Below are 25,889 nucleotides of genomic sequence, written 5' to 3' on the forward strand. Positions count from 1 at the left end.
ATTTTACTTGGCTATATCAAAAATGTCACACTGTAATTGGTTCAAATGTGCAAAAAAGCCCCCAAAACTACAGGATAGTATGCTGAAAAACGTAATAGTGTAGTTCTTCCAAATATGTAACAAAACAAAAAAAAAAAAACACCATAGTATTGTATGTCATCAAAAATGTCATAAAAAAGTCATAGTATGGCATCCAAAAATAAAAAAAATGGTCAAAGTGTAAAAAGTGCCAAAAATGGCCCAAAACACCTGAGAATATCACGCTGATCATGGTAATAGTATAGTATGTCCCAAAATATTAGAAATCAATGGCATATTATAGTATGTCCAGAAATTGAAAAAAATGTCATAGTATAGTATTGTTGGAATCTTGCCACATGTAAATCTTGGGCTCATTTGTGGACTTTAACTGATGTGGACTAAAATTCAACTCACAAAATGGCATTCCCCTCCATTTTGATAATATTCCTCTGAAGTTTGACTTTTTGCTCCATTACAATACTTATAGGCAACTAGTCTGTCTTTGTGCTGCTATTGGGTCCAAACCACACCTGCCCCGGTCAATAAGATCAACTAGCCATCAGCCAATCCAAAAATAACAGACCGCTACACATGATCCAATTAGAAAATAGCATTGTTGTATGCAGGTAAATATTTGACACAACCCCCCCGGACACAATCTCACCATACTCTGTTGCCTTCACAGATTCCTGCAATTAAGATGTACATAACATAACTTGGATGTACATTTACATTTTAGTAAAGGCTATTGATAATATTCCTCTGAAGTTTGACTTTTTGCTCCATTACAATACTTACAGGCAACTAGTCTGTCTTTGTGCTGCTATTGGGTCCAAACCACACCTGTTACACTGTGGCCTAAGCACTGTCCTTAATGGCATTTCCCCCCCTTACATTACTTTTACTTGAGTAAAAAGTTTGACTTGATACTTCAACTTCTACAAAAGTATTTTTAAACCCTAGTATCTATACTTCTACTTGAGTAATACATGTGAATACTTTTGACACCTCTGCCTATAATAAACAATTTGGTTTATTTATGTTAAGTATTGTTGTGATATTTGTGTAGCTACATCATTTGAAGTTGTTATCATGCTTTACACAGATAAAGTCCTACATGTAAACTAACTTCTTTGACCTGCGTGCGCACACTCATTCACATACAATATACGTAAATTGGCTTTTAACAAACACACATGGCCATTGTCCTCGGCAGGTAAAGCCACTACTCACAGCACACCATACTTGTGATTTATGACCCTTTGTCTCACAGTTATGCGGTTCGGCCATGCGGCTTCACACACACTTTTTCTCTACTTCACCTTTACACTTAGATTAGACTCTGTTACTCTCTATACTCCATAGATTGTGTGCTTTTGTTTCCTTTACCTTGTTAATTTTGAATAAATAACTTTTTGGAATAAGCATGCTGTCCATTTAATATTGTAAACTGAATGATACGCCAACCTCTTCCGTGAAAATTCCAAATTTCTTCAAACACTATAAATATAAATATGGTAAATTGATTATAATTTAATTTTTTATCAGTGTTCCAAATGTATAGTTTAGTAACTTTATGAGACTGATTTAGGTGAAGTGGCTATCTTTTATCTTTTTTACAGAGTGGTGCCCTATGAGTGATGTCATTCCATTTATTATAATTTGTGGTAATTATTAATTCTGATAGTCATTTAACCACACTTGAACTGTGAGATCCACATAGGTGTTGCTCAGGTTCGTCCTTGCATTTTTGATATCCTTATGGGAGGGATGGCATTTATGATGCCCCTTTTAACATTTTTGATGCTCTGGCGTGAGGCAGAACAGAAGAGAGGACAGTAATATCTATGGTGTTAAATTACTGCCAAAATTCCACAAACATGTTTTATTCAGTGTGGTTTGCAAATACAAAACGTCATTCACACACTAATGTATTTTGTTTTGCAAATAAGAAACGTACCTATCAAACAAATACACCATGCTTCAAAAACATAACATATTTCTTCAAGTACAAAAAAACATCCTTCAAGTAAAAAACTCTCTCTCACACACACACACACACACACACACACACACACACACACACACACACACACACACACACACACACACACACACACACACACACACACACACACACACACACACACACACACACACACACACACACACACACACACACACACACACACACACACACACACACACACACACACACACACACACACACACACACACACACACACACACACACACACACACACACACACACACACACACACACACACACACACACAGGTGCTGACATAGTTCTGGTAAAGTCACAGCTAGCCACACTTTTATTTTGTGCACTGTTTTCTAGTTTTAACAACTTATCTCATAAGAAATAAAATCCCTACATTAATAGTGCCCCATGCAAAGTATTTATTTATAAAAGAGGCATCCTAAAATCCCTACATGTCGATAAATTCTGAAATTAGTCAGTGTAGTTTGTCTAAAAATGTCCCAAAATGCCTTAGAATAGCATGTTGATCATGGTAATAGTACAGTACAAAATATAAGAAAAACGGCATATTACAGTATGTCATTAAAAAAATGATGTCACACCATGATATGTCAGAAAAATTTTACTTTAAAAAACATAGTGTAGCATTCCATAAAAATCTTTTAAATTACTCTAAATTAATTACATCCAACTCAACCGAAACTAGCTACATAAATAGATACCAACAAAAATGAACTTACACTTTGGGTGAACCAACCGTTTTGATAAGTACCGTCAATAATTATAATTGATAACATTAATAATTATAATTTCATGACTTTGGGGTCCAAGCACAGACCTGTGTAGCTTCCAGTACGTAGTCCTGGACCACCAGCATGTCCTCGTTGGTCAAACAGATATGATTCTCGCTCCTCTGAGTGATGGTGAACATCTCATAGCTGATTGGCTCCCCTTTACGGGGCCAGACGGCACACAGCTCCGCCTCCTCCTCCTCCGTCTGACAACACAGGAAATCAGCAGACGGTTACATCACACAACAACACCATGGAAATTAATCATTCTGCAACATCAGAGTTATAAACAATGATAGAAGAGCAACAAACAAGTCAAGATGAGATCTTCTTGCCCTGTTGTTAGAAATCCCTGAACTCTGTGAGCACACACAGATAAAAAACACTTTGGTTTGAAAATTGTAAGTTTTCTTTAAAACCCTACCAAGAATACCATGCTGCAGGCATTCTTGTCGAAATCTGAACTTTGACAGTCCTTGAAGAGATCATAGCTTAAGAAAGTCACCATTAGTAAAAGTAACCTAATCAAAGAATTAAATTATGATATTTAAAATCACTTTATTCTATACACACATTTAGAAATTAGGAACATCCAGATCCTGTTAAAAACATTAAATTCTGCTCCTCAGAGACACTGTGAAGCCATGATTGATTCTGCTGAGACGAACGGTCACGTGACAAATATTCACTGAAAATCTGTTTACATAGACCAGAGAGGAGAGGACAGGATAGGCTGTAGTAGAGGTTGTAAAAATACAAATACTTTAATATATGTATAGCATGTGTATTTGACAGAAATATCACAACTTTAACTACTGTTGGTTACTTTTTAATAACTTAATAATACAGTTTAAATAACTAATAAAATAAGCTTTATCCAATGTTCAGATTTCTCTCCTGGAAATATAAGCAAATCAGTGCATATTTATTGTGTTCATGCCCCATTTGCAAACATAACATTTCAGAAAACTTGTAATGCAAAAAATTATACCTTAAATAAATGACAAACTCGGGAAGTTTCATGTTGATATCTTTAAGTTAAAAGATATCGACACCTATTCACCCGTAGAGTCAAACACAGATGACAAATGGAACCAGGACCTCACCTCGCATGCCAGCGTCCCCTGCAGCGACACGATGACCTGGGCGTTGTGGTCCCATATCATCCTCCAGAAGTCCTTTATGGTGCCAGGCAAAGGATTCTGGGTGATGATGAACTCGCTGCTCTGCCTGTAACCCTGCAGGAACAGAACCAGGACTGGCAAAAGAATAGCATGTAGGCAGCATATAAAATTCAAATTTTTCCCCTTAAAAAAGATTCACCATGCCATGCTTGTGTTATATTGTTCAGCACAACTTCACCTATATGACCTGATAATTATCTGTTCATTTTGAGTTACAGGATCAACGTTTTGAATCCAAAAAACATAAAATTGGATTGAAAAAAAATAAGATTAAAATAGTTTTTTTCTTTCAAAAACACAATCATGCTTCAAGATGAATTTTAAATGTTGCAAATGTGAACAGAGGTTGCATAAATAACTTATAAGAGGTAAAATGAGGATAACATCTAGTTTATATTTTCATACTAAATATATTTTACCTTACCTACTTGGCTGATCATCATCAAACAAAAACTGGCATGGAGTTTGAAGCCACTACTTTAGAGGGAAGCTGACGGCAGGAAACATGCTGCTTTCTTTTTAGGTCATTGTGTCATGAATAGTCATGTGTCATATTGCTCAGCGGTGTGATGCAGAGCAATATGAATCATTGGAAGCCAATTAAATGAATAAGAAAAAACCCTTACAGCTACTAAAGGAACAGTACAACTTTTCTGAAAACCTTTTGTAAGCTGTTGAACATGAGAAGTCTGTTTCAAACTTGGTTCAACATCAGGGACTTATCTCTGTGATTGGTATACGTCCTCTCATCAGACTCTGGATAAGATTTAAAGTTTGATACTTACTGTGATGTATGAAGCATTAATGTAGTCTGACGTCTCCCCCCCCGTCGTGGACAGACGCACTCGTGACCTCTCAACTGCGAAGACACAGAGATAGAGTTAAGTTCTCAAAAAACATTTCTGAGTCATGCAGCATTGTCCTTTCTTTGCCTTGTCTAATTTAAGAAAACTTGAGCTGAAGGGGTAAATTAAACAACATGAACATCAGGCCAACAGACGGCTTCTTTTTCCCGCAAGCTCCTGAGCTGACAGACTCACCAGGTATCACAGAGCAGTTTCTGTTCTTGTTGCGGTTGCAGTCCTGCAGCGCTGCAGAGTAGTCGCACTGCTTCACTCCAGAGTGACAAACCAGCTGTGTAGAAACACCCAACATCAGTTTGTGACTAAAGAAACAGCAGCACTGAATCATTCTGTTGAGCTGTAAAAGTTTTAATACAAATCATCTCTCCACAGTGACCTGAAAATGATCCTCAAATACATTTCCCCCCCACATTATCTTTATTGAGTTTTCAAAATGCTTTTACATCTACAGAGATAAGAGTGAAAGGAGACATCAGGGGCAACTCAATTATTGTCCAGCATTCAAATCGTCTTCCCTTGCAAGTCAGGTATTTATGAGACAACATAGAGCAACACTTGGGTGAAAGTACAAGTATAGAAAAGCAACAACAACCATAACAACAAAGGTTTCTCCATCTTATCAAGGGTTAGCCTGTCACAGTTTCAACTCTGTCTCCCAGTAATTTTCCACTGCAACTTTCCACTCCACCTGTCAGCCACTCCCTCCTCATCAGCCAGACTCTCTTCACCTGTTTACCCAGCTGCCCTTAATCACTAATCAAGCCAAAATAAAGACTCCTGCCTCACACACACTCACTGCCAGATTGTTAGTTTACCATGTCTCCTACTCTCCAGCGTTTTTCTTGTGTGCGATTTGGTTTTGACTCTTGCTTGTTTTTGGACTCTGTTTCCCAGTCCTCCGAGAGGAAGTCCTCCTGTAAATCTTCCCTCTAGGCATCAACTTTCCTTAAAGAAGACTCCCTCTGCTAACATGTTATATAGTTTGGAGACAATTCCCTTTCCAAAGCAATCTTTTTTCATTTTTGTTTCCAAAGATTGACAAACTGGTTTTGAGATGATCTAATAAAGTTTTTCACCTGCAGATATTTAAATTGATTATTTGGAATATCATACCTGGTTATCAACTCCTCAAATGATCAAATACACTTTAAACATTTTTTTAAATAAAGTTCTGCATTTGATTCATAGTTTTGCATGATCATTCTTTATTTGTTGATAGCTACTTTTTTAGATCATCCCACTTTTTATTTTTTACAAGGTCACATTCCACTGAAACAACTTTGGTATTTATTATAAACTGCTTTATTTAAGGTTCATTCGTTAGAAAATGCTCAAAATGTTAGACATTTTGGGGTGTGGACTATTTCTTGTCGCTTAAAAAAACTTCACAATAACAAACAATGGAGGAAATTACAAAAGAAGAAAACCCACTGACAACCAGGAAAATAAGTTAACTGTTACAAATGTAAAAAATACATAACAATACACTGTCAGCAGAGCAGATAGTTGTATTATAAAATTAAAGTCAATACTGACTCAATCAACACTTGATATTTTTTTTCGAAATTAGTCAAAAAACTTCTGAAGAAGTTCCGTGAAAACACACAGTGAACTTTTTGATGAGCTGCTCACCTTGAACTGTTTGTCCAGAGGTGTCCTCCCAGCAGGTCCTGGGATCAGCAGCTCGTCCACATACCTGTGCAGGTGAGATGCCACCACCTCCGTATCTCCGGACAAGATGGCCTCCACCAAGGCATTGTGGATAAAGACGTACTGTTCCTGCACAGAGAGGACAGATGGAGCTGAGTTTAGACTCTGTCTGCTCGGTTGGTTGCAATAAAAATGTTAAATTTCTTAATCTAGGATAGTAAACCAGGATTTATGTTGTCAGAAATCCAGATACCAGACTCTAGAAATGGTCTGCTACTGGTGTCCAAAAAGCTCAAAATCTTCACTGGACACAGTCAGAGATGAAGGCAAACAAGTTTATTCTCAAACAAGAATTAAACCTTGTTCTAGTTTATATCTAGGGATTCAACTAAGAACTGACACAACTGTGTGTGTGTGTGTGTGTGTGTGTGTGTGTGTGTCTAGTTTCGTATGTGTCTTGCACATGGCACGAAGGTGTGCATCCTTGATTTTGAAGATTTTTGAATTCATTTTTAAAAATATCATTATATACATAGGACGTGTTACGCCATTCCCGCCTGCAGCTCTTCTGTGTGGAGTTTGCATGTTCTCCCCATATCCGTGTGGGTTCTCACCGGGTACTCCAGCTTCCTCCCACAGTCCAAGAACATGCACTTAGGTTTCATTGGTGACTCTAAATTGCCTGTAGGAGTGAATGAGAGCGTGATTGTCTGTCTCTATGTGTCAGCCCTGTGATAACCTGTCCAGGGTGTACCCCGCCTCTCTCCCAATGTCAGCTGGGATCGGCTCCAGCCCCCCGCGACCCAAGTGCGGATAAGCGGTTAAGGATTAATGAATAAATTAATGAATTAATGTTGCGCAATTGCACTGTTTCTGATCGGACGCCTTTTAGGGGAGCTCCGCCCCATTGTGTGATAGGCCTACACCTGGTCAGTAACACAATTCACTCTGGATTTACACCCTGACTCATCTCATCTGGAAGTCTATTTAGCCTACCTATCTTTAGGAGTTTTAAAGTGCGCTACAAGGTTCGATTTTCCAATAACATTCAAATAGTTTCCAGTGAATATCAATGGTCAATGTGTATGTGCTGGATGGTGTGGTACCTTATGAAAAGTAAGTGTTTTATGGAGTTGCAGATGTTGTAGTGGTCTGCCTAGCCACAATATATGAAACACAATAGTTATCAATCTACACATTCCACAACACACCTAATAACTCTTACTCACATTATTCACATCCATGTGTTTGTGCTGCATGTAAACTTATTCCCTCCTATATCTGTGTCTATATGTCTAACCATGTTGAATGATTAACTTTCTTTTTCTTAAAATAACTATTTCTGTGTCTCTTTATATCTCAGTGTTCATCGATGTATTACCCAATATACACTTTGTATATTAACACTATGCAAGAGTATTACACCTCATTGTACTTTCACACACAACCTCATTTGGTCAGAATTGACAAATCTACTTAATCTCCCACTATACCAATACATACTTCCTACGGGCACTGCACTAGTTAATATTTTAAATATAAGATCTAATCAGGCTGGTCTCTGCCACAGTCAAGTTTAAACCGGACCTGTTATCTCTGGGGATTTCCAGAATGTACCTTAATACCTTCAGTTTTTATATTTAGTTAGTTTATTTTGATATTATACCCTTTTTGGATAGTCTGTGACAATATACACTACCAGTCAAATGTTTGGACACACCTTCTCATTCAATGGTTTAATTTATTTTTTAATACTTTCAATATTGAAAAAAAATCAGAATGGAACACATATGGAATTATGTTGTAAACAAAAGAGTGTCAAACAAACCAGAATATGTTTTATATTTTAGAATCTTCAAAGTAGCCTTTAACCTTTTGCTTTGAATAGAATATCAGAAGTGTGCAAAGCTGTCATCAGAGCAAGAGTGAAGCAACTGTGAAGAATCTTAAATATAAAACATATTCAGGTTTGTTTTACACTTCTTTATTTTACTGCATACTATGAAAGAACACATATGGAAATATGTGTTCTTTCATAGTATGTCTTCAGAATTAATCTACAATGTTGAAGATGATAAAAAAATAAACCATTCAATGACTTCTCATTGAATTGTTTCCAAACTTTTGACTGGTAGTGAAGTTTCTTTTATTCTGAAATTGTAATTTATGATGTGTATTTAATTGATGGTTAACACTCAAGCATATTTGTAATACAGAGTTAAAATATAATAAATGTTGTTTAATACTGTTAAACAACTGTTTTAATAGGACAGAACGCCAGAAGTAATGCAGACACCTTCTACCAACTTTCATTTTTAAACCGGTGTTGACTGAGAATTAACGTGTCAGATAAAGACTTTGAGATGATATAATAGACCACAGATTTAACGACACACACACACACACACACACACACACACACACACACACACACACACACACACACACACACACTATATCAATTTATATATCCAAACCGTAATACTGCATTTAGAAACGACATTTGACGATCTTCTATCTGTGCAGCAGTGGTAGAAAAAGCATTCAGTTCCTTCACTGAAGTAAAAGTACTAATACCACACACCAAAACTAAGTAAAAAAAGTAAAGTAAAGTACTCGTTATGCAGAATGGCCTAAGATTGTTTTATATATTCCAAATATGTTATTAGATTATTATTTTTATTGATGCATTTAAGGAAACAGTGTTTTCATTTTCTCAAGTTAGGGCTACTTTTAACTATTAAATATATTGTTATGAGGTTTAATAAAATAAAAAAAAGACTAATCACTTTAAATTGATCATGTTCTTTATGTTAAATCTCGACCTGAAAAGTAACTAAAGCTGTCAGCTAAATGTAGTGGAGTAGAAGTATAAAGTTACATAAAATGGAAATAGAAAAGTAAAGTACCTCAAAATTGTACTTAAGTACAGCTGCTGTACAACTGCTGTTTGTTTTTTATGAGGACAGACATTAATGTGACCTCTGACCTCTGTCTGAACCAGGTAGTTCCTCTGTGTTCGGATGTGTTTGAGGAATCCTGCGATGTTGACTTTGCCTTCGTCTCTTATCTGCTTCAGCATGCTGTCCAGGACCACATAGGTACCCGTCCGACCCACGCCAGCGCTTCACATCGAGCAGAGAGAAAGAAAAAACAAGATGAATGGAGGATTTAGTGACGTCAGGAACAATCTGAAGTCTCATCTGGTTTCAGCAGCTTCTACCTGCAGTGCACCACCATCGGGCCCATGGTGTCCGTCCTGGCTTTGGAGGACTTGTGGACAAAGCTGAGCAGCGGCAGGGCAAACTCTGGGACGCCCATGTCAGGCCACTGGGTGTAATGGTACTGAGTCACCGTCCGGTCGTTGCTCCGCCCCTTCTGGGAGCCCTGAAGGCAGAAAACGCCAAACAAAAGTAAATAAAGTTACATTTCTCCAGTCACCAAAAATCAATCAAAATCAAAATAACTTTATTCATCCCCAAGGGGAAATTAAGTATGTCGTATGTATGTCATGTCGTTAATTATGCAACCACGTAGATACAAAATGTAACATGGACATGAGATTACAATCCATATAATATTTAGAATTATGCTTGAATGTATGAAAAATGTAATTAAACTCATATAATGCACTGTTGCACATTTCAATACTTGATGGTACAATCACTAATTTATGGTCGCTAATTTAAATATAAGCAAAATAATATGTAACATATTAGGCTAATAAATAATAGTAGTCTTTATTGTATTTATTGTTCCTATTTGTATATTAATTATTGTTTAAAGTGTTTAGCTTGTTTATATTTCTTGTTAATATTGCTTGTTTCTATTGTAATTTTATTGATGCTCTTTGCTATCCACTTTTTGCTGCTGTCACACTAAAAATAAAGGAATATCTTGTCTTATCTTATGGAAGCAAAATTAAAAAAAAACATATGGCTTTGTAACATTAATTGACTATATTACTCTTTTAATTGTGATACTTAATTAGGGCATAAAGAATATTATGGGTTCCCATACAGTACTTATGAGTTAAAAAAAAGTCTAATTTTCTGACTCGATTTTAAAATTAAATTCATTATTCATACAGAAGAATAAGAAAATAAAAATACTAATGGCCAAATTTGAATATTTACATTTTTTGTGACTTACTCTAAATAAAATGTGTTGATAATAATTAAACTGCAGTATTCTGCTGGCACACTCCAGCCTCTGTAGCTTTCATGTGTAAAAGATGATACATAAATATTTGCAGCTTGATGCATGAACTTTTAGTTGCCTGGTAACTTTCTGCTTATTATCTCATGAATAAAAACATATTTATGAATGCAGCTGATATAGACACTCTGATGTGTCTGACCTTTTTGGCGTGTGTGTTCCTGACAGTGAAGGTCCTCTGGGTGTAGTAGGCCAGCACTCTGCTGCTCTTCACCGTCACCAGAAAGCTGCCGTACTCCTCCTGCCCCTCCGCCGGCCAGTACTGGTCACACTTCCTCTGAGGGAGACACACATCAGATATTAAGAATTATAAACAAAGATGCAAATTACATTTCTGTCTTTGTCCCGTGCGGATAAAAAATAAGATGAAAAAACACACAATTTTTATGTTTGCCGGTTAGGGAAAGCAATGTTTCTACCAACATTGAAGCCAAAATAATATTTTTACTCTCTCAACCTGTGCATTCAAATTCAATATGGTGTTTATAAATACATTAAATAATAACAATAAAAAAGATGTTTTGGTAACACTTTACAATAACCAACTAAGTGATGTTTATAGATGGTTTATAAACCAATGATCAACCATTTACATACTTAACATTAACATACTTAATATGGTGTTAATATGTTATTAGTGCAACTAAAACTATTAATAAATTATTAAATTAAATATTTAATTGTTTGTTAATGGTAAAGTAACCTTACCATTACCTATAAACTTACATTAATATACCATCTATTAGCCATTTCTAAATTATTTAGTTAGTTAAACATTAATAAATTATGTATTTACCATTCTAAATTGCCTATATATGGTTTATAAATGATGATTAAACATTAATAAACTATCTGTTTACCTTTTATAAATGATGGTTATTGTAAAGTGTTACCGATGTTTTTCTTATCCTGAAATGTTTGAATTGTGTATGAAAGGAATAAAAGATTAAATGATAATAATGACTTGTATTGTAAGTATGAGGAGAAAATATATCCAAAAAAAGACTTGTGTAGCTGTGTTAATAACAATAATCAGCATGTCCATCATTTAGTTGACTTTAGAGTGTCACTCAATATCAGTAAACAGTCTCAGATTCATTGTGAAGTACAAAAAATGTCCCTGAATGTTTAAAATCACAAGATAACTAAGTTCAGTCTGTGTAACTGTTCAGTCTGCTCACTCACTCGTCCTTTCTCCACCAGGTTGGTGATCATTACGATGACGCAGGCGTTTTGCTCCCAGATCATCCTCCAGAAGTCCTCAGTGCTCGACCTCAGAGGACCCTGAGCTGCAATGTACGACTGCGGCTTCTTAAAACCCTAAGGGAAACACACGGCAACTTTTAAAAAACCCTGCTTATCTGCTGTTAATGTTGTAGGTATTTAGTCATAAACCAAACCAAACCTAAACCATTGGATGAATTGACATGAATGCACGAATCAAACAATGTATGGCTGTGCAAAATGTCAAATCTTATATTTGTTGAGACCTTTCAGTCTGAACAAAAAACATGGCGGACATTTTTAGTGAAAAAAAAATCAATATTTTGACTTAGTTTCTGCATAAAAATGGATTTTGATTACATTTCTAGCGAGAAATATATGTTTTATTTTATAAATATTCACTCAGTGAATGTACATAATCACTTTGTATGTTGGAATAGCCAAGGGAAATGACTGTCATTAACTTGCATTGTAGCAAAACCGTGTCAGTTTCACGGAAATTTGAGTGATTCCGTGGGTATTCCACGGATTTTGAGTTAAGCGAATCCATGGCTATTTCACGGATTCCTGTGAGGCCATGTTGGCAATGATCCAAAATCCAATGCAAAAAAATTTCTCAACAGATCCCATGGTGATGCTAACATCTGGGTTGGACTACAAAAATATTTTGTTTCCTCTCAATTGGGTGTTTGCACCTTTTTCTCCTCCTGAATATTGTAAGATTGTTCTTGGATGTCGGTTTTAATTAAAGAAAGTACCTGGGTTACCTATTAATAACCAACTAAATGCAGGGACAAACTGAAACGTCTTTATATATTTTTGTCTGCTTTTTCAGTCATATGACTCTGCTACGACCTGACCTCTCACAATGGACATAAAACAGTCCTGCCTGTGAATACTTCAATCCAATCCAATCCCAACATGGTCTCATAGGAATCCGTGAAATAGCCACAGACTCGCTTAACTCAAAATCCATGGAATAGCCACGGAATCACTCAAATTTCCGTGAAACTGACACGAATTTTGCTACAATGCAAGTTAATGACAGTCATATCCCGTGGCTATTCCAACATACAAAGTGATTATGTACATTCACTGAGTGAATATTTATAAAATAAAACATATATTTCTCGCTAGAAATGTAATCAAAATCCATTTTTATGCAGGAACTAAGTCAAAATATTGATTTTTTCACTAAAAATGAGAGAACTGTCCGCCATGTTTTTTGTTCTGCATTGTAGCGAGATCCGTGTCAGTTTCACGGAATTTTGAGTGATTCCGTGGCTATTCCACGGATTTTCAGTTAAGCGAATCTGTGGCTATTTCACAGATTCCTGTGAGTCCATGTTCTCCAATCCACTTTATTTATATAGCACAAGTTTATCAAACACAAGGTTTCCAAAGTGCTGCACAAACAATAAATAGATAACATAATACAAAGACTTAAATAAATGACTTTCCAAATGTTATGAGGAAGGAAATATATTCAACCAAAATTTTGTTAGAGCTCAAGGATTCACACAAAACATTTTGGTGAGTAACACTGAATGTAAATATATAACTTTTGTCTGTGTGAAATAAAACTCCACAAGGACCCTATTAGGGGAAGAAAATGTCACTTGTTCTCTGCAGAGGGCAGGATTCAATCACTCACTTTAATAGTCTGATGACCTTCACATGACTGACAGCGTAAAGTTGCCTTCGTACCAGACAAAAGTGCGAGCTGGAGAGATCCTCGACGTGCTTTTACAAACTTTTTAACCTGTACTCTCCAGAAAGACCGTGACAGTCACAGGTTTAATTTTTTTGTCACCTCTGCCTTTCACAAAATGACAAGATGCTGATAATTAGATTTTAACAGCGCTGCCGTCGCATAATGGAGAGCCTCACATATCCCTGCTAACAACATCTTGTGTCATGAATAGATTGAGAATTATGCAGGCAGGCGTTCTGACTTTGCTTTAGGAAGACAAACTGGCTCTGAGGATAAAACAATAGAAACAGGGCTCGCTGGTCGAGTGGTTGTGGTGAAGGCCTTGGTTTGTATGGAGCTCAGAACAGAAGTGAGAGAATAAAACTGTTTAAAAAAAGAGAACGCCTTACATCCACATAGTTTGCGTTGATGTAATCCCTCATCTTCCCCTCTTTGTCGGCCTGAGGCGAGAGTCGAACCCGACTGTGGTCGACTGAGGGCCAAAGACAGAAAATAAAACATGTGATTAGATCATATTCAAAATATATGATACTATTCCTTTGTAAGCATACATACATGTAAACACATAAGCCCCTTTTTTTGGATTATTTTTTAAGTGTATTTATTAGGGCCACGGGGCAATCGCACCGAGCACTACTGTTATACTGTGGATTTCTTCTTCTTCCTCTTCTGGACGCAAATTCGTCCCGCTACTAGTCCTACAACTTGAAGACTAGAGACTCCATTTAAACCTTAAACAGTAGACACAAGTCTTGTTAATCGGTGTATTAATCCAAGTTTCGATAGGTCATATAGTTTTTTAATAATCCCTGTTCAATGACCATGATCATTTTTGGATCATTTTAGATTATAATGGGTGTGTATTGCACGGAATGTTCGTGTCACAGTGTGTGAGATCATCGCCAGAGTGTAGAGGGAGAGAAAAAACTGTCCAAATTTTTTTTTGAAAACTGCGCTCCAGGCTGCAAATTCCACTCTACAGAAATCATTTATACATAGAAACGTAGGAAAATTTGTCTTCTCACTCACAATCCTCTGGTAAAGCTGTCAGAGTTATAGTTTGGGCGTAGGACGCACAGATGCGCCACCAACACGCACCAACAGCCCCATTGGCTCCCATATTAAAAATGCAGGATGATTTCTGAAAAAGGGAGATGTAACAGTTTTTTTAGATCGCTCTAATAAAGCTATTTTTTTTATTTTTCTTAAAAAAAACAACAACATATTACATTACATTACATGTCATTTAGCAGACGCTTTTGTCCAAAGCGACTTACAATAAGTGCATTCAACCTGATGGTACTAGACATAGACCATAGGAATCGAGTAAGTACATAACTTTAAGAGCTAACTGTCATTGCTAAGGAGTGCTATATGTTAAAGAAGAAAAGAAGAGAAAAGAAGAAGAAATTTTTTTTTTTTTTTTTAATATATATATATCTGTTAGGTGACCATGACTTAACCGAGGTATTGTTGGAAGAGATAGGTCTTCAGCCTGCGGCGGAAGATGTACAGGCTGTCTGAGGTCCTGATGTCGGTGGGGAGCTCGTTCCACCATTTGGGAGCCAAGACAGAGAAAAGTCTGGAAGAGGTTTTGAGGCGAGTTGACCCACGCAAGGTGGGAGTCGCTAGCTGTTTGGCTGATGCAGAGCGGAGAGGACGGGCAGGGGTGTAGAGTTTGACAAGGTCCTGGATGTAAGTAGGACCTGAACCGTTAGCAGCAGAGTACGCCAGAGCTAGAGTCTTGAAGCGTATCCGCGCAGCCACTGGTAGCCAGTGGAGGGAGCGGAGGAGAGGTGTTGTGTGTGAAAATTTGGGAAGATTGAAGACCAATCGAGCAGCTGCATTCTGGATGAGTTGTAGAGGTCGGATGGCTTTGGCAGGCAGACCTGCCATGAGGGAGTTGCAGTAGTCCAGGCGTGAGATGACCAGTGCCTGGACCAGGACCTGAGCTGCCTTCTGGGTGAGAAACGGGCGGATTCTCCTGATGTTATGCAGCAAGAATCTGCAAGATCTGGTGGTGGCGGTGATGTTTGTTGAGAGGGACAGTTGGTTGTCAAGAGTTACGCCAAGGTTTTTGGCGGTTTCTGTGGAGGCAACCACTGTGTCCTGGACAGTGATGTGGAAGTCAGTGGTGGGAGAGCCTTTCCCTGGGAGGTAGAGTAGCTCGGTCTTTCCCAGGTTGAGTTTGTATGTACATATGTAGCTGTTCAGGAAGAACTCAGGATGCTCAAAGTTAAGTCGGATCAATGATAGGTATTATGGTTTTGCCAAAAATGCTTTCTGTTCAAGGCCAGAAATTCCAGTCTTACTAGTATTAATTGTTTGAAATCTCTGAAGAATCTCATCATAGTGAACACACACCGGCAGTAGCCCCCGTGGCCCTTTCAGAATTTCCCCAGAGGAAATTTTCTAGTTATTTATTTACTTTTTTTTATACCTTGCTATCTGGTCTCTGTTGCACTTTTGTTTAATTTGTATTTTTTCATTTACTTCTTTGTTCTTGTCTGTGTCTCCCAATATATATCTGTCTGTATCATCGACAGTCATTGTTATTATACAGAGAGTTCAATAAAGTAATCAAAGTCAGATTTGTGTAGCAAGGGCCAGGTGGCGGCCACCAATCAGAGCAGAGCAATCAACTGCACTCAACTGCTCCTGTGACATTTGACGCCACTGAGAGAGACAGAAAAACAGCAGAAAGTTCCCTTCGAACAGAAAGCATTTTTTAGCCAAATCGTAGTTCCTGTCATTGATCTGACTTCACTTTGAGCATCCAGAGTTCTTCCTGAACGTCTACATATGAAGAAATTGTTATTTTAGAGCGATCAGAAGAAACTGGTACATCTGCTTTCCTCCGCAGGAAATTTTCCCTCCTTCTAACATGGTGGTCTATGAGACTGTGGGTGGTGTTGGTGGATAATCTGTGCGTCCTATGCCCAAACTATAACTCTGACAGCTTTAGCAGACGAATGTGAGTGAGAAGACAAATTTTCCTACATTTCTATGTATAAATTATTTCTGTTCTAGCATATGCGGCCTTGGGCGCAGTTTCCAAATTTATTTTCTGACAAATTTAATTTGAAAACCGTTTGTCGAAACCCTTAGAAAAGTTACAGCACACTTGTCATGGCTGAGCCGGTCGATTTGATAACTTTTTATTGTATGTGCGACTAAAACTCCAGAAGTAGTGGACCGAAAGAAACGCGGAAGAATAAGTAGGATTAAGCCCGGTGAATAATATTGTGTGCGCTTTCAAACACACTCAATAATGCATTAGATTTATATTTATAGGGCTTTTCTGGTTTCCAAAGACGCTTTACATTAGAACAAAACATAAAAGAGCATTACAAAAATAATTATTTATTTTTACCATTGGCATTTCACACTGGAATGTTTGTGATTGTTTAGGTTTTATTTTATTCTTTATTTTTCATAAATCATTTTGCAAAAAAAAAAGACAACAACAGAAAAACAGCAGAATAATTGTACTGTGAGTTGCTAAGTTTAGGTCTGGGGTTATTTTATTTATTCATAATTTATTTATACCATGTATACCACCACTACCTGTACATATTTTTACCAACCTGATCGTGTACATATTTTGTCTGATTGCTTTTTTGCTGTATTTAATATTTAATATTTAATATTTGTATGTTTGTATGTCTTCTTTTTGTACGAGAGCAAGCAAACTGGAGTCAAACTCCTGCTGTATGCACCCAACCTGGCCAATAAAGATTATTCTGATTATGATTTTATACAGGGTCTTTCAAGATATCTGAACCAAAAAAATTCAGACTTTTAAGCTTTTATTATGACATCTACCTGCATTTTACCAGCTGTTTAAGGTATTGCTTACTACCAGGAGACAGTAAACAAATATGACCAGATCATTTAATTTAAGATGTTAAGATTTTTTTTGGTTTACATGAGTGATGCAAATAAAGCCCCACAAAATGTTGGAAAGTAAGCATTTTTAAAGGACTATATTCAAATCCAAGCATACTCCTAACTACTAAAAAATTAAGCATTTTACCAAACTTTAAACGTAAAAGTCAAAATCATGAAAACAAAAAAATAATCCATCTCTCAAAAGTTTATCTATACTAAACACTGTACTCTCTTCATCTGTACAATACAAAAATATTAAAGTAAAACCCAAATGTATAATTTCATTGGTAAAGAGTCTTCATAAAACAGCTTGTATCAGATAGGAGGAAATGCAAACTTGTAGGACAGTTCTAAGCATCACCAATTCAGTAAAAAATCCTTTTACCTGATCAGAATCGAAAAAAATTAAAATGACAAAAAAACAGAGCTGTGTTATAATCTGAAGTGTACTCACAGGCCAGGATGTTGCTGTATCTGTTTTTAGTTTTGTTGTCAGGATGGTTTGAGTTGTCCGTTGTCATCCCCATGTCCACTGTGCATGTCTGACACACACACACACACACACACACACACACACACACTTTATTTAACTTAAAACCCAATAAAGACTTCAGAGTTTATATCCACACAAGATGAAATATAACTCATTCCTCGCTTTCCTTAAATCTTCCCTTCCTTCCTTCCTTCCTTCCTTCCTTCCTTCCTTCCTTCCTTCCGTATGAGAAAAAAAAAATGCTTGAAATGAATATAAGAAAATGAATATAAGAAACTTACGCTCTCAAAAGTTAAATGTCGTCCAAACACGAGTTTTGTTTAAATGTGAAATCAAGTCAAAGGTTAACATTTTAAAATGTTTCCCCAAAGCTTGGAAATTATATTTTCTCGTGGCTAAAATAATCTAACTGACCTTAAGACCTTTTTAACATTATCATTATAACAAACAAGTTATTACATTGTCAGCCAATTCTGTAACTGATAACAGAATAAATCTTCTTCTTTCCTTCCTTCCTCCCTTCCTTCCAACAATATTTTTGCACAAATATTCAACACACAATCAACCTTCACAGAAAAATACGTGTAGCTGAATTTGAATACAATACATCCACAGTTCCACATTGACAAAAACAACACTTTGCATTACAAGACGAGACAAAAACCCACAGCTATGAATGACGACGTCGGGAGGAAAGCATCTTACCTCGTAACTCTCCTTCAGTATCTAATGATGCATCAGGCAGCCAGGACGTTTCCGTGACAACACAGTCAACCAGAGAGGTGCAAAAACATAAATTACAAGACGACAGAAAACAGCTAATTGATCTCACAAATACAGATCATGCTGCTGCCAACACCAAGAGGAGAATCAACACAAATAAAAACAAGGAAAAGCAAAATGGAGCGGGATTCTAATAAATCTATGTTCTGCTACGAAACTCAAGTTTTTATAGTTCTGGGACGGTTTCTGTTGCTGGACATTGAGGAGTAAGTGTAAAGCATTTAATGACCAATATCAAACTGCAAACAGAACCAGGACTGTTCGAGTTCCTGTTAAGTTTGTTATGGTTCAGTTTAGTTTGTCTTGGTTGTTGTGTTTTTTTTCCTTTTGTTCTCTCTGTTCACCCTCCCTTTTCTTTTTCTCTGCAGAGCTTGTGTGTGGAAGGGGGCGTGGCTGGCTCCTCCTGTTGGCAGCAGTGGCACACCTGCATCCACTCAGCTCATTTCCCCCAGTACTTAAGCCTGGTCTTCCCTCCAGATCACTGCCAGATTATTCCTTTGCTTCCCGGCATGCTGTCCCCCTGTACACCTGAAGCCTCAGAAGATTTCCTCCTGCCAGCCAGCTCCCTGCCACTGCAGCCTGCCTTGTATGGTTTTTTGGTTCGTGTCATTAAAGACATTTTTCAGTTCTCACCCCTCAGTGTGTGCACGTCCCTCTGCTTTGGGGTCCAATCCTAACGAACACAACAAAGTTCTTTTAACAGAATCAATCATGTCGTCATGCCGAGGAGCAGAATTTAATATTTGAACAGAATCTGGTTTTATTTTTGTACACGTTTTAAATGAGACATGTAGAATAAAGTGATTCTGACATAAATACGACAATTTTAAACATTGTTTTGGTTACTTTTTCTGATAGAAACTTTCCTATGATCCGTTCCAGTACTGTGGGAAAGTTCAAATTTTGATGATAATACCTGTTTTTACAGTTTCTTTCTACTATAAACGGTATTCTTTTGGAGATCTCTTAAAGAAAAGATAGGTAGGGTTCAGAGGTAAGTGTGACTGACTGCATTATCTTAACTATAATTTCATAAGGAAACTCCTTCTTTATTATCAATATGAGAAGAAGAATAAGCGAAACACTAGAACTTTCCACCTGCGACCCTATGAAGCCTCATTGACTTTTTGTGTTGATTTTCCTTTTGACAGCAGTTTCACAACAAAACAAAGTGGAGCTTTGATTCAAAAAGTGAGTGACGGCACATTGTTCTGCTGAAAGTCGACAGTTAAAAGACAACTGGCACACTGCTCACATGAATGAATGAAAGCATCTGACAAAGAAATGAACCAGGGCTGCAACATTCAGCTTCAGACTGATTATTAAATCATTATGTCTCAACTAGAGCTGGGTATCGTTCAGAAATGTCCCTTGCAACCTCTACTTGAGACTTTGATATACTGTTACTGAATAAAACTTTCTTTTAGGTAATTTAAAAAAAAATCAATGTTTAACAAAAATGAATTATTTTACCTGTTTAACCGATGTATCAATAAGAGTTTGGTCTATCACAAACATATTGGTATCTATTGATATCAGTGAATATGTTGTCCAATAAGCGCTGATATGAAAATCTTTTTTACAGAACATATAATGCATAAAACAATGCCAGAAATTGTGTCATATAGCTATTTATTTTATTCATATGATAACTTATCAATTGCTACTATACATAAAGTATTGATAATTATTAGCTATTTTTTTATTTGTATTTAGTTTTTATTCACATGATAAGCACTTGACAGATACTGAGGTTTATTTAGCATTTTTTCTAAATTTATTCTTTTTTCAAATTATAAGCTTTCGACTGATATTAATCATTCAGTACTGATCTGTATTGATTTATTTTATTTTATTTTTTATTTATATGATAAAACATAACAGTACTGATGTTTTTTTAAATTATTCATTTAAATGTTTTATTTATTTTTTATTGATATGCTACTTAACATATAGCACTGATGGATAAGACATATTTATATTTATTCTTTATTTATATGATATGCACTTGACTGATACCAAACAGTACTGATGTTAAACATACTGTAATGCACTGCTATTAAACATACACTACTGATGTTTGTTTAGTAATTTTTTATGTATTTATTCATTGTTTTTATAATAAACACTTGACTGATATCAAACAGTACTGATGTTTATTTAGCTTTTTAAAAAAATGTATTCTTTAATTATATGATAAGCTTTCGACTAATATCTAACATGCAGTTCTAATGTTTATTTAGTTATATATTTTATTTCAATTATATTTATATTCTCATTTTTAAGTGGTTGATAATGATCATAATCTATTTAAGTGTAAATGATAATATAAAATTAATAATAATAATAATAATAATAATAATAATAATAATAATAATACTTACAACATTACTTAATATTATTATTATTATTATTATTATTATAAAATACAATAATAACATTTTGTTAATAAAGTTAATTTTTTACGAAAGCAATCAGAAAGCAATTCAGTTAAAGTTTCGAAGCTCGGTACCCAGCCCTAGTCACGGCATGATAATACACTCATCATTATCATTATTATTATTATTACTCACAATTAACTCATGTAATTATGAGTTATAGTCATAAATTATAGTTAGTTGCAGCCCCTTTGTGTATCCAGTGACAGTTTAACATCATCTCATCACAGCTCATCATGCTGCATGCAGACAACAACATGATAATCAGGCACAACCTCCACAGACACACACATCACAGTCAAGCTCAAACAGTACAGATATTCATTTTATTATTTTTATATTATTATTTTGTACCTCAAACTCTCGCTGGAAGGCATGTGTGTCGTGAAGCTCGGCCACATGTTTCACAAACTCCTTCACTGGAAAAGCTGTTTGTTCGTCTGGAAGAGAAACAAGAAACAACACTGACTTATTGACTATTAGCAAAGTGGATAGCAAGATAGAGAGGAACTTCAATAAAAATAACACAATTAATTACTAAATTATAAATGATTAATTTACAATTAATAGTAAACAAACAGTATAAACTAGAAAAATAAGAAAGGTATTAAATATTTAAAGGGAAAAAATATGTAAAAAAAGTATTAACAATTTACAATTTAAACAAGTAGACATGTAGAAATATAAAAAGTATTAACAAATAAAACAAAAGGAAAATAGAATTAAGGAACATTATGTACAATGTAGACAGAGTCAACAGTTGAAGATGCAACCATTGCACTGAGAATACTGCACATATAAAATATTTTAGAAATAATTAGAAATTAAAGACATTTTAGAAATGGAACAGGTTTTTTGTTGTTGTATTTTTTAAAGGTCCCCTATTATGCTAGTTTGAACTGTGTGATACATGTCCAAAGGGCCTTAAATCAAGATTATGAACTCAGTTCTGAAAAAAACTCATTCAGCCTGACTGAGCTTTCTCATACCAGCAGTTCTATTTCATTCTTACTGACTGCCAGAGGCGGTGCTTAAGCACTGGATATTTCCATTTTGCGGATGCGCAGATTGAGTAATTATACCATCAAAGTCACCTGTGACACCTGGATGACCCAGGAACATCTATAAGTTCTGGTGTCACCAGAGGATCTGTTCCTTCATTCTTCTCGCGATTGCGGATTGAATGATAGGTCAAACAAATAATCTAAATATTCTATAATCGCTCAACCGAAGGGCTGGTGCTTCGATTGTTATTCGTCCACCAGCGGCTGCGACTCGCTGTTTTGGAACGACAACTTGACTGCATGTTTGTTCATTGCTCTGCCAACGGTAGTTTCTGCCTAGTTGTGTGTGTGCATGTGCAAGTATATAAGTGCGATTATAGCCTGTTTGCTAAAAAGCTACTCTCCCAGCTGTGTGCTGCTCTCTCTTGGGCTTGCCTTGTTGTGTGTTCAGTAATGGTCAACACTCGGCCAACGGTGTTTCACTACTTGTGTGTGTGTTCGGGTTGTAAATTTGTGCGATTGTAGCTTGTTGCTAGCATTCGGGTAGCTTATCTCCCCGATGTATGCTGTTCTCTCTCGCACCGTGGCTTTGGTGCTCTCGCTTTAGCTTAGGCCTTTGCTTTTATGACCAGGGAACTAGGCAGGTTGATGTCAATCGTAACATTGGCACATCCCCCTTTCTGAGGTGTGTCGGCAAACCCTCCGCTCTCTTCCAGTCATCCCTGGTCAGACGTTTGGGCCAGCTGCTCAGCAGGCCCTGGAACGCATTGTACAAGCTGACCAGGCTAGTCAGCAGTTTGCTAGGCAGCAGTTTGCAAACCTGCGACAGACACGCATGCCTCCGTCCAGACAGGGGAGCTCTGTGGCATTCAGTGCCAATTACCCCAGACCACCTGTTGCAGATGGCATATACACACGCTGGTTAGGGTGTCTGGGCAGTGTCTTCTGGTCCTCAGACCCTGGACAAAGAGGACATATCTGATCACAGGGATGCTCTTAGGGATGATAGCTTCCCGTCGGGAAGTTGTAGAAACAGACGTCACCTTACCGGCTCGAGAGCAGTTTGGCAGCACAAAACTGTCAGAGGCCAGTGGGATGCCCAGCAGAGACTGGAGCATATAAATGTTCTGGAACTCCTTGCAGTGTTCTTAGCACTCAGGCACCTTCTCCCAGTATTGAGAGACCGGCACGTTCTCCTCTACAGGCACCAGATTGAGGCAGTGCCTGCGTTTGTCGCAAAGGCTCCTCACTTGGGCATTCCTTTGTTACTGGCGACGCTGGACAGAGTCCGACATGGTGGCCACAGCCTACTCCTGGTGGCCCTACTTTTGCCGGGAAGGCCATGGTTCCAAGCGTTGTTCAGGCTCCTCAATAGAGTGCCATGGTGCCTCTCGTCGAGGCCAGACCTCCTTTCGCAGGTGGCGGGTCGCATATGGCACCCGAACCCGGATCGCCTGCGGCTGTGTGTATGGCCCCTGAAAGCCAGAACCCACTTCTGACATCCTGTGACCACTCAGTAGTCCACACAATCTTGAGTTCAAGGGCACCCTCCACTGGGTTGCTCTCTGCAAACAGGTGGAAGTTGTTTTCAAAGTGGTGTGGAGCATGCGGCGAAGTCCCAGAGACTTCTTCAGTGGCAGTGATATTGCACTTTTTGCAGTCTATATTGGACAGCAAAAGAAGTGTGTCGACCCTGAAGGTTTATGTGTCTGCTATCTCAGCCGCACATGTGAGGGTGGACAAACAGACCTTGCAAATAGTCCTGAGGTCTTTGTGCTTATCGCCATGCGAGCCACTGAATGAGTTGGACTTGAAGTGGCTGTCGATGAAGAGGGCATTTCTCCTTGCCATTGTGTCAGCAAAGCGTGTGGGGGAGCTCCTTGCCTTGTCAGTAAGCCAGATGTGTATGCGCTGGCATGCAGATGGACATCTCTGGAGCCGGAGTCGCTAAGCGGAGTGTAATGGCAGCTGATACATACTGAAAGCAGAGGGGACAGGGTACTATGGCTGGGAGTGGTTCTCACCGTGTAGGTGGGATTATGCTAACAGCTCCGGTGTGTACGCACAAACAGGAGGCAAATCAAAAAAGGCCTGTAGGAGGCCCTACGGCCCCCATAGCCCACCCACAGAGACAATGCAGAGGCTTCAGCTTTCCACACTCTCAGGTTTGGTTGGCTGAAGGATGACTAAAGAACATATGTATAGGCCAGAAAAAACATGTTTTTCACAATAGGGGACCCTGAAATTCATATATATCGTGAGGATATTTTTAGAGAATAGGAACAATCATACAATAAACAGCAAATGGCAAAAAAAAAAAAAAACGCACTGGAAGTGGGGATGTTGCAGACTACGGTAATTTTAAATTCCAAGACATTCTTTAAAATGAAAAATGTAAAATAAGGACATTTTGCCCCATCCTTACTTCTTCAAAGGCTGTTTGGAATTTAGACTTGGTTTTAGGATTTAAAGAACAGGAACAGGTTTTGGGTTAAAGTGAAGGTTTTAGTAGAGTCTTTTTATATGAATCTAGTTTAACCCTCTGAACCAAAAGTATGTTTTCTTTAAACGATTGACAAAAGTACACAGTTTATTGTGAAAAAGAAACTGAAAAAAAGGGCAATATTGTAAAAATGTGTACTTTCCTACAGTCCTTGAACAGGTCATAGGTTACAAAAGTTTCTGTTGGAAAAAGTAAGCAAAACCTAAAATTGTAATTTTTCTCATGTAAAACATCCTTAAAACCCCTAATGTTTGGAATAACTACATCTAATTGCAAATAATTCAATTTGTATAGCATGTGGAGAACCACCCCCCAATATTTGTGACTCTTGTGGACACTTAGAAAATTCCATTTTATGCAAATTAAATATAGATACCTCAATTCAACTTTATTTCCCCTATTTTTTTCCCTATCTATGTCTACAAGCCACGACTGTACTGATTCCATAGAGCTGCGTGTGTGTGTGTGTGTGTGTGTGTGTTACCAGATGCAGCAGTGGATGGTGCAGCGATGACTCTGGGTGATGAGCTGTCGTCGATGTAGAAGTGAGCCGTCTGAAAACAAGTCCTGCAGACAAAACACACCCACCAGAGTGAACATTAGGATGCATTATCATTTGAAAGTCATCTTTAACCATGAAAAGGTCTGTTTGTGATTCAGTAAAGCAATCACACCTTTGCTTCTCTGCACATTTTTGTACTTATACTTGTACTTGTATTTATGCCTAGACAAACACATAATTAATGACAAAATTGGTTTGTGGTGTGAATATAAATATATAGAGGCATTAACTACCATCAGCAGAACCCCCCCCCCCAAAAAAAAATACAATCCAAACAAAGAAAAAATATATTGTGTATAATATGAATAAAACAGCCTGCAGAATCAACTGAAAGGCAGAAGATGCTTTTGTTTTCATGTGATTCTGCGTGAGCCAAGATGTTTTTTGGAGAATACATGTAATCTTCCCCAAAACACAGGAAAAAAGATGTTCTGTTAATCCTTGACAAGTTTTTAAATGGATGAGATTTCCTCTGATGAACCTGTGTTGTCTCGGCCAGAAATGGGCATCAGGGATTATCACTGACACAAAAAAAAAATGAGTAA

At 37.3% G+C, this 25,889-nt stretch overlaps 1 protein-coding gene across 1 annotated transcript in view; it reads right to left on the reverse strand.

Moving 5' to 3' along the window:
- The window catches only part of ptprz1a (protein tyrosine phosphatase receptor type Z1a), a 140,023-nt gene that overhangs the window by 3,491 nt on the left and 110,643 nt on the right, over nt 1–25,889 (reverse strand). Inside the window, exons 14-27 of the mRNA XM_059334596.1 lie at nt 25,267–25,349; nt 21,630–21,715; nt 18,760–18,780; nt 18,016–18,103; nt 14,060–14,142; nt 11,918–12,052; nt 10,875–11,009; nt 9,738–9,901; nt 9,504–9,639; nt 6,497–6,643; nt 5,042–5,135; nt 4,787–4,860; nt 3,924–4,055; nt 2,865–3,023 (exon numbers count right to left, since the gene is read on the reverse strand). Of these exons, the coding sequence (XP_059190579.1) occupies nt 2,865–3,023; nt 3,924–4,055; nt 4,787–4,860; nt 5,042–5,135; nt 6,497–6,643; nt 9,504–9,639; nt 9,738–9,901; nt 10,875–11,009; nt 11,918–12,052; nt 14,060–14,142; nt 18,016–18,103; nt 18,760–18,780; nt 21,630–21,715; nt 25,267–25,349 (1,537 nt within the window). The remainder of the gene's footprint in view (nt 1–2,864; nt 3,024–3,923; nt 4,056–4,786; nt 4,861–5,041; nt 5,136–6,496; nt 6,644–9,503; nt 9,640–9,737; nt 9,902–10,874; nt 11,010–11,917; nt 12,053–14,059; nt 14,143–18,015; nt 18,104–18,759; nt 18,781–21,629; nt 21,716–25,266; nt 25,350–25,889) is intronic.

Source organism: Centropristis striata, chromosome 6 (assembly GCF_030273125.1).
Source record: "Centropristis striata isolate RG_2023a ecotype Rhode Island chromosome 6, C.striata_1.0, whole genome shotgun sequence".
Taxonomy (NCBI): Eukaryota; Metazoa; Chordata; class Actinopteri; order Perciformes; family Serranidae; genus Centropristis; species Centropristis striata.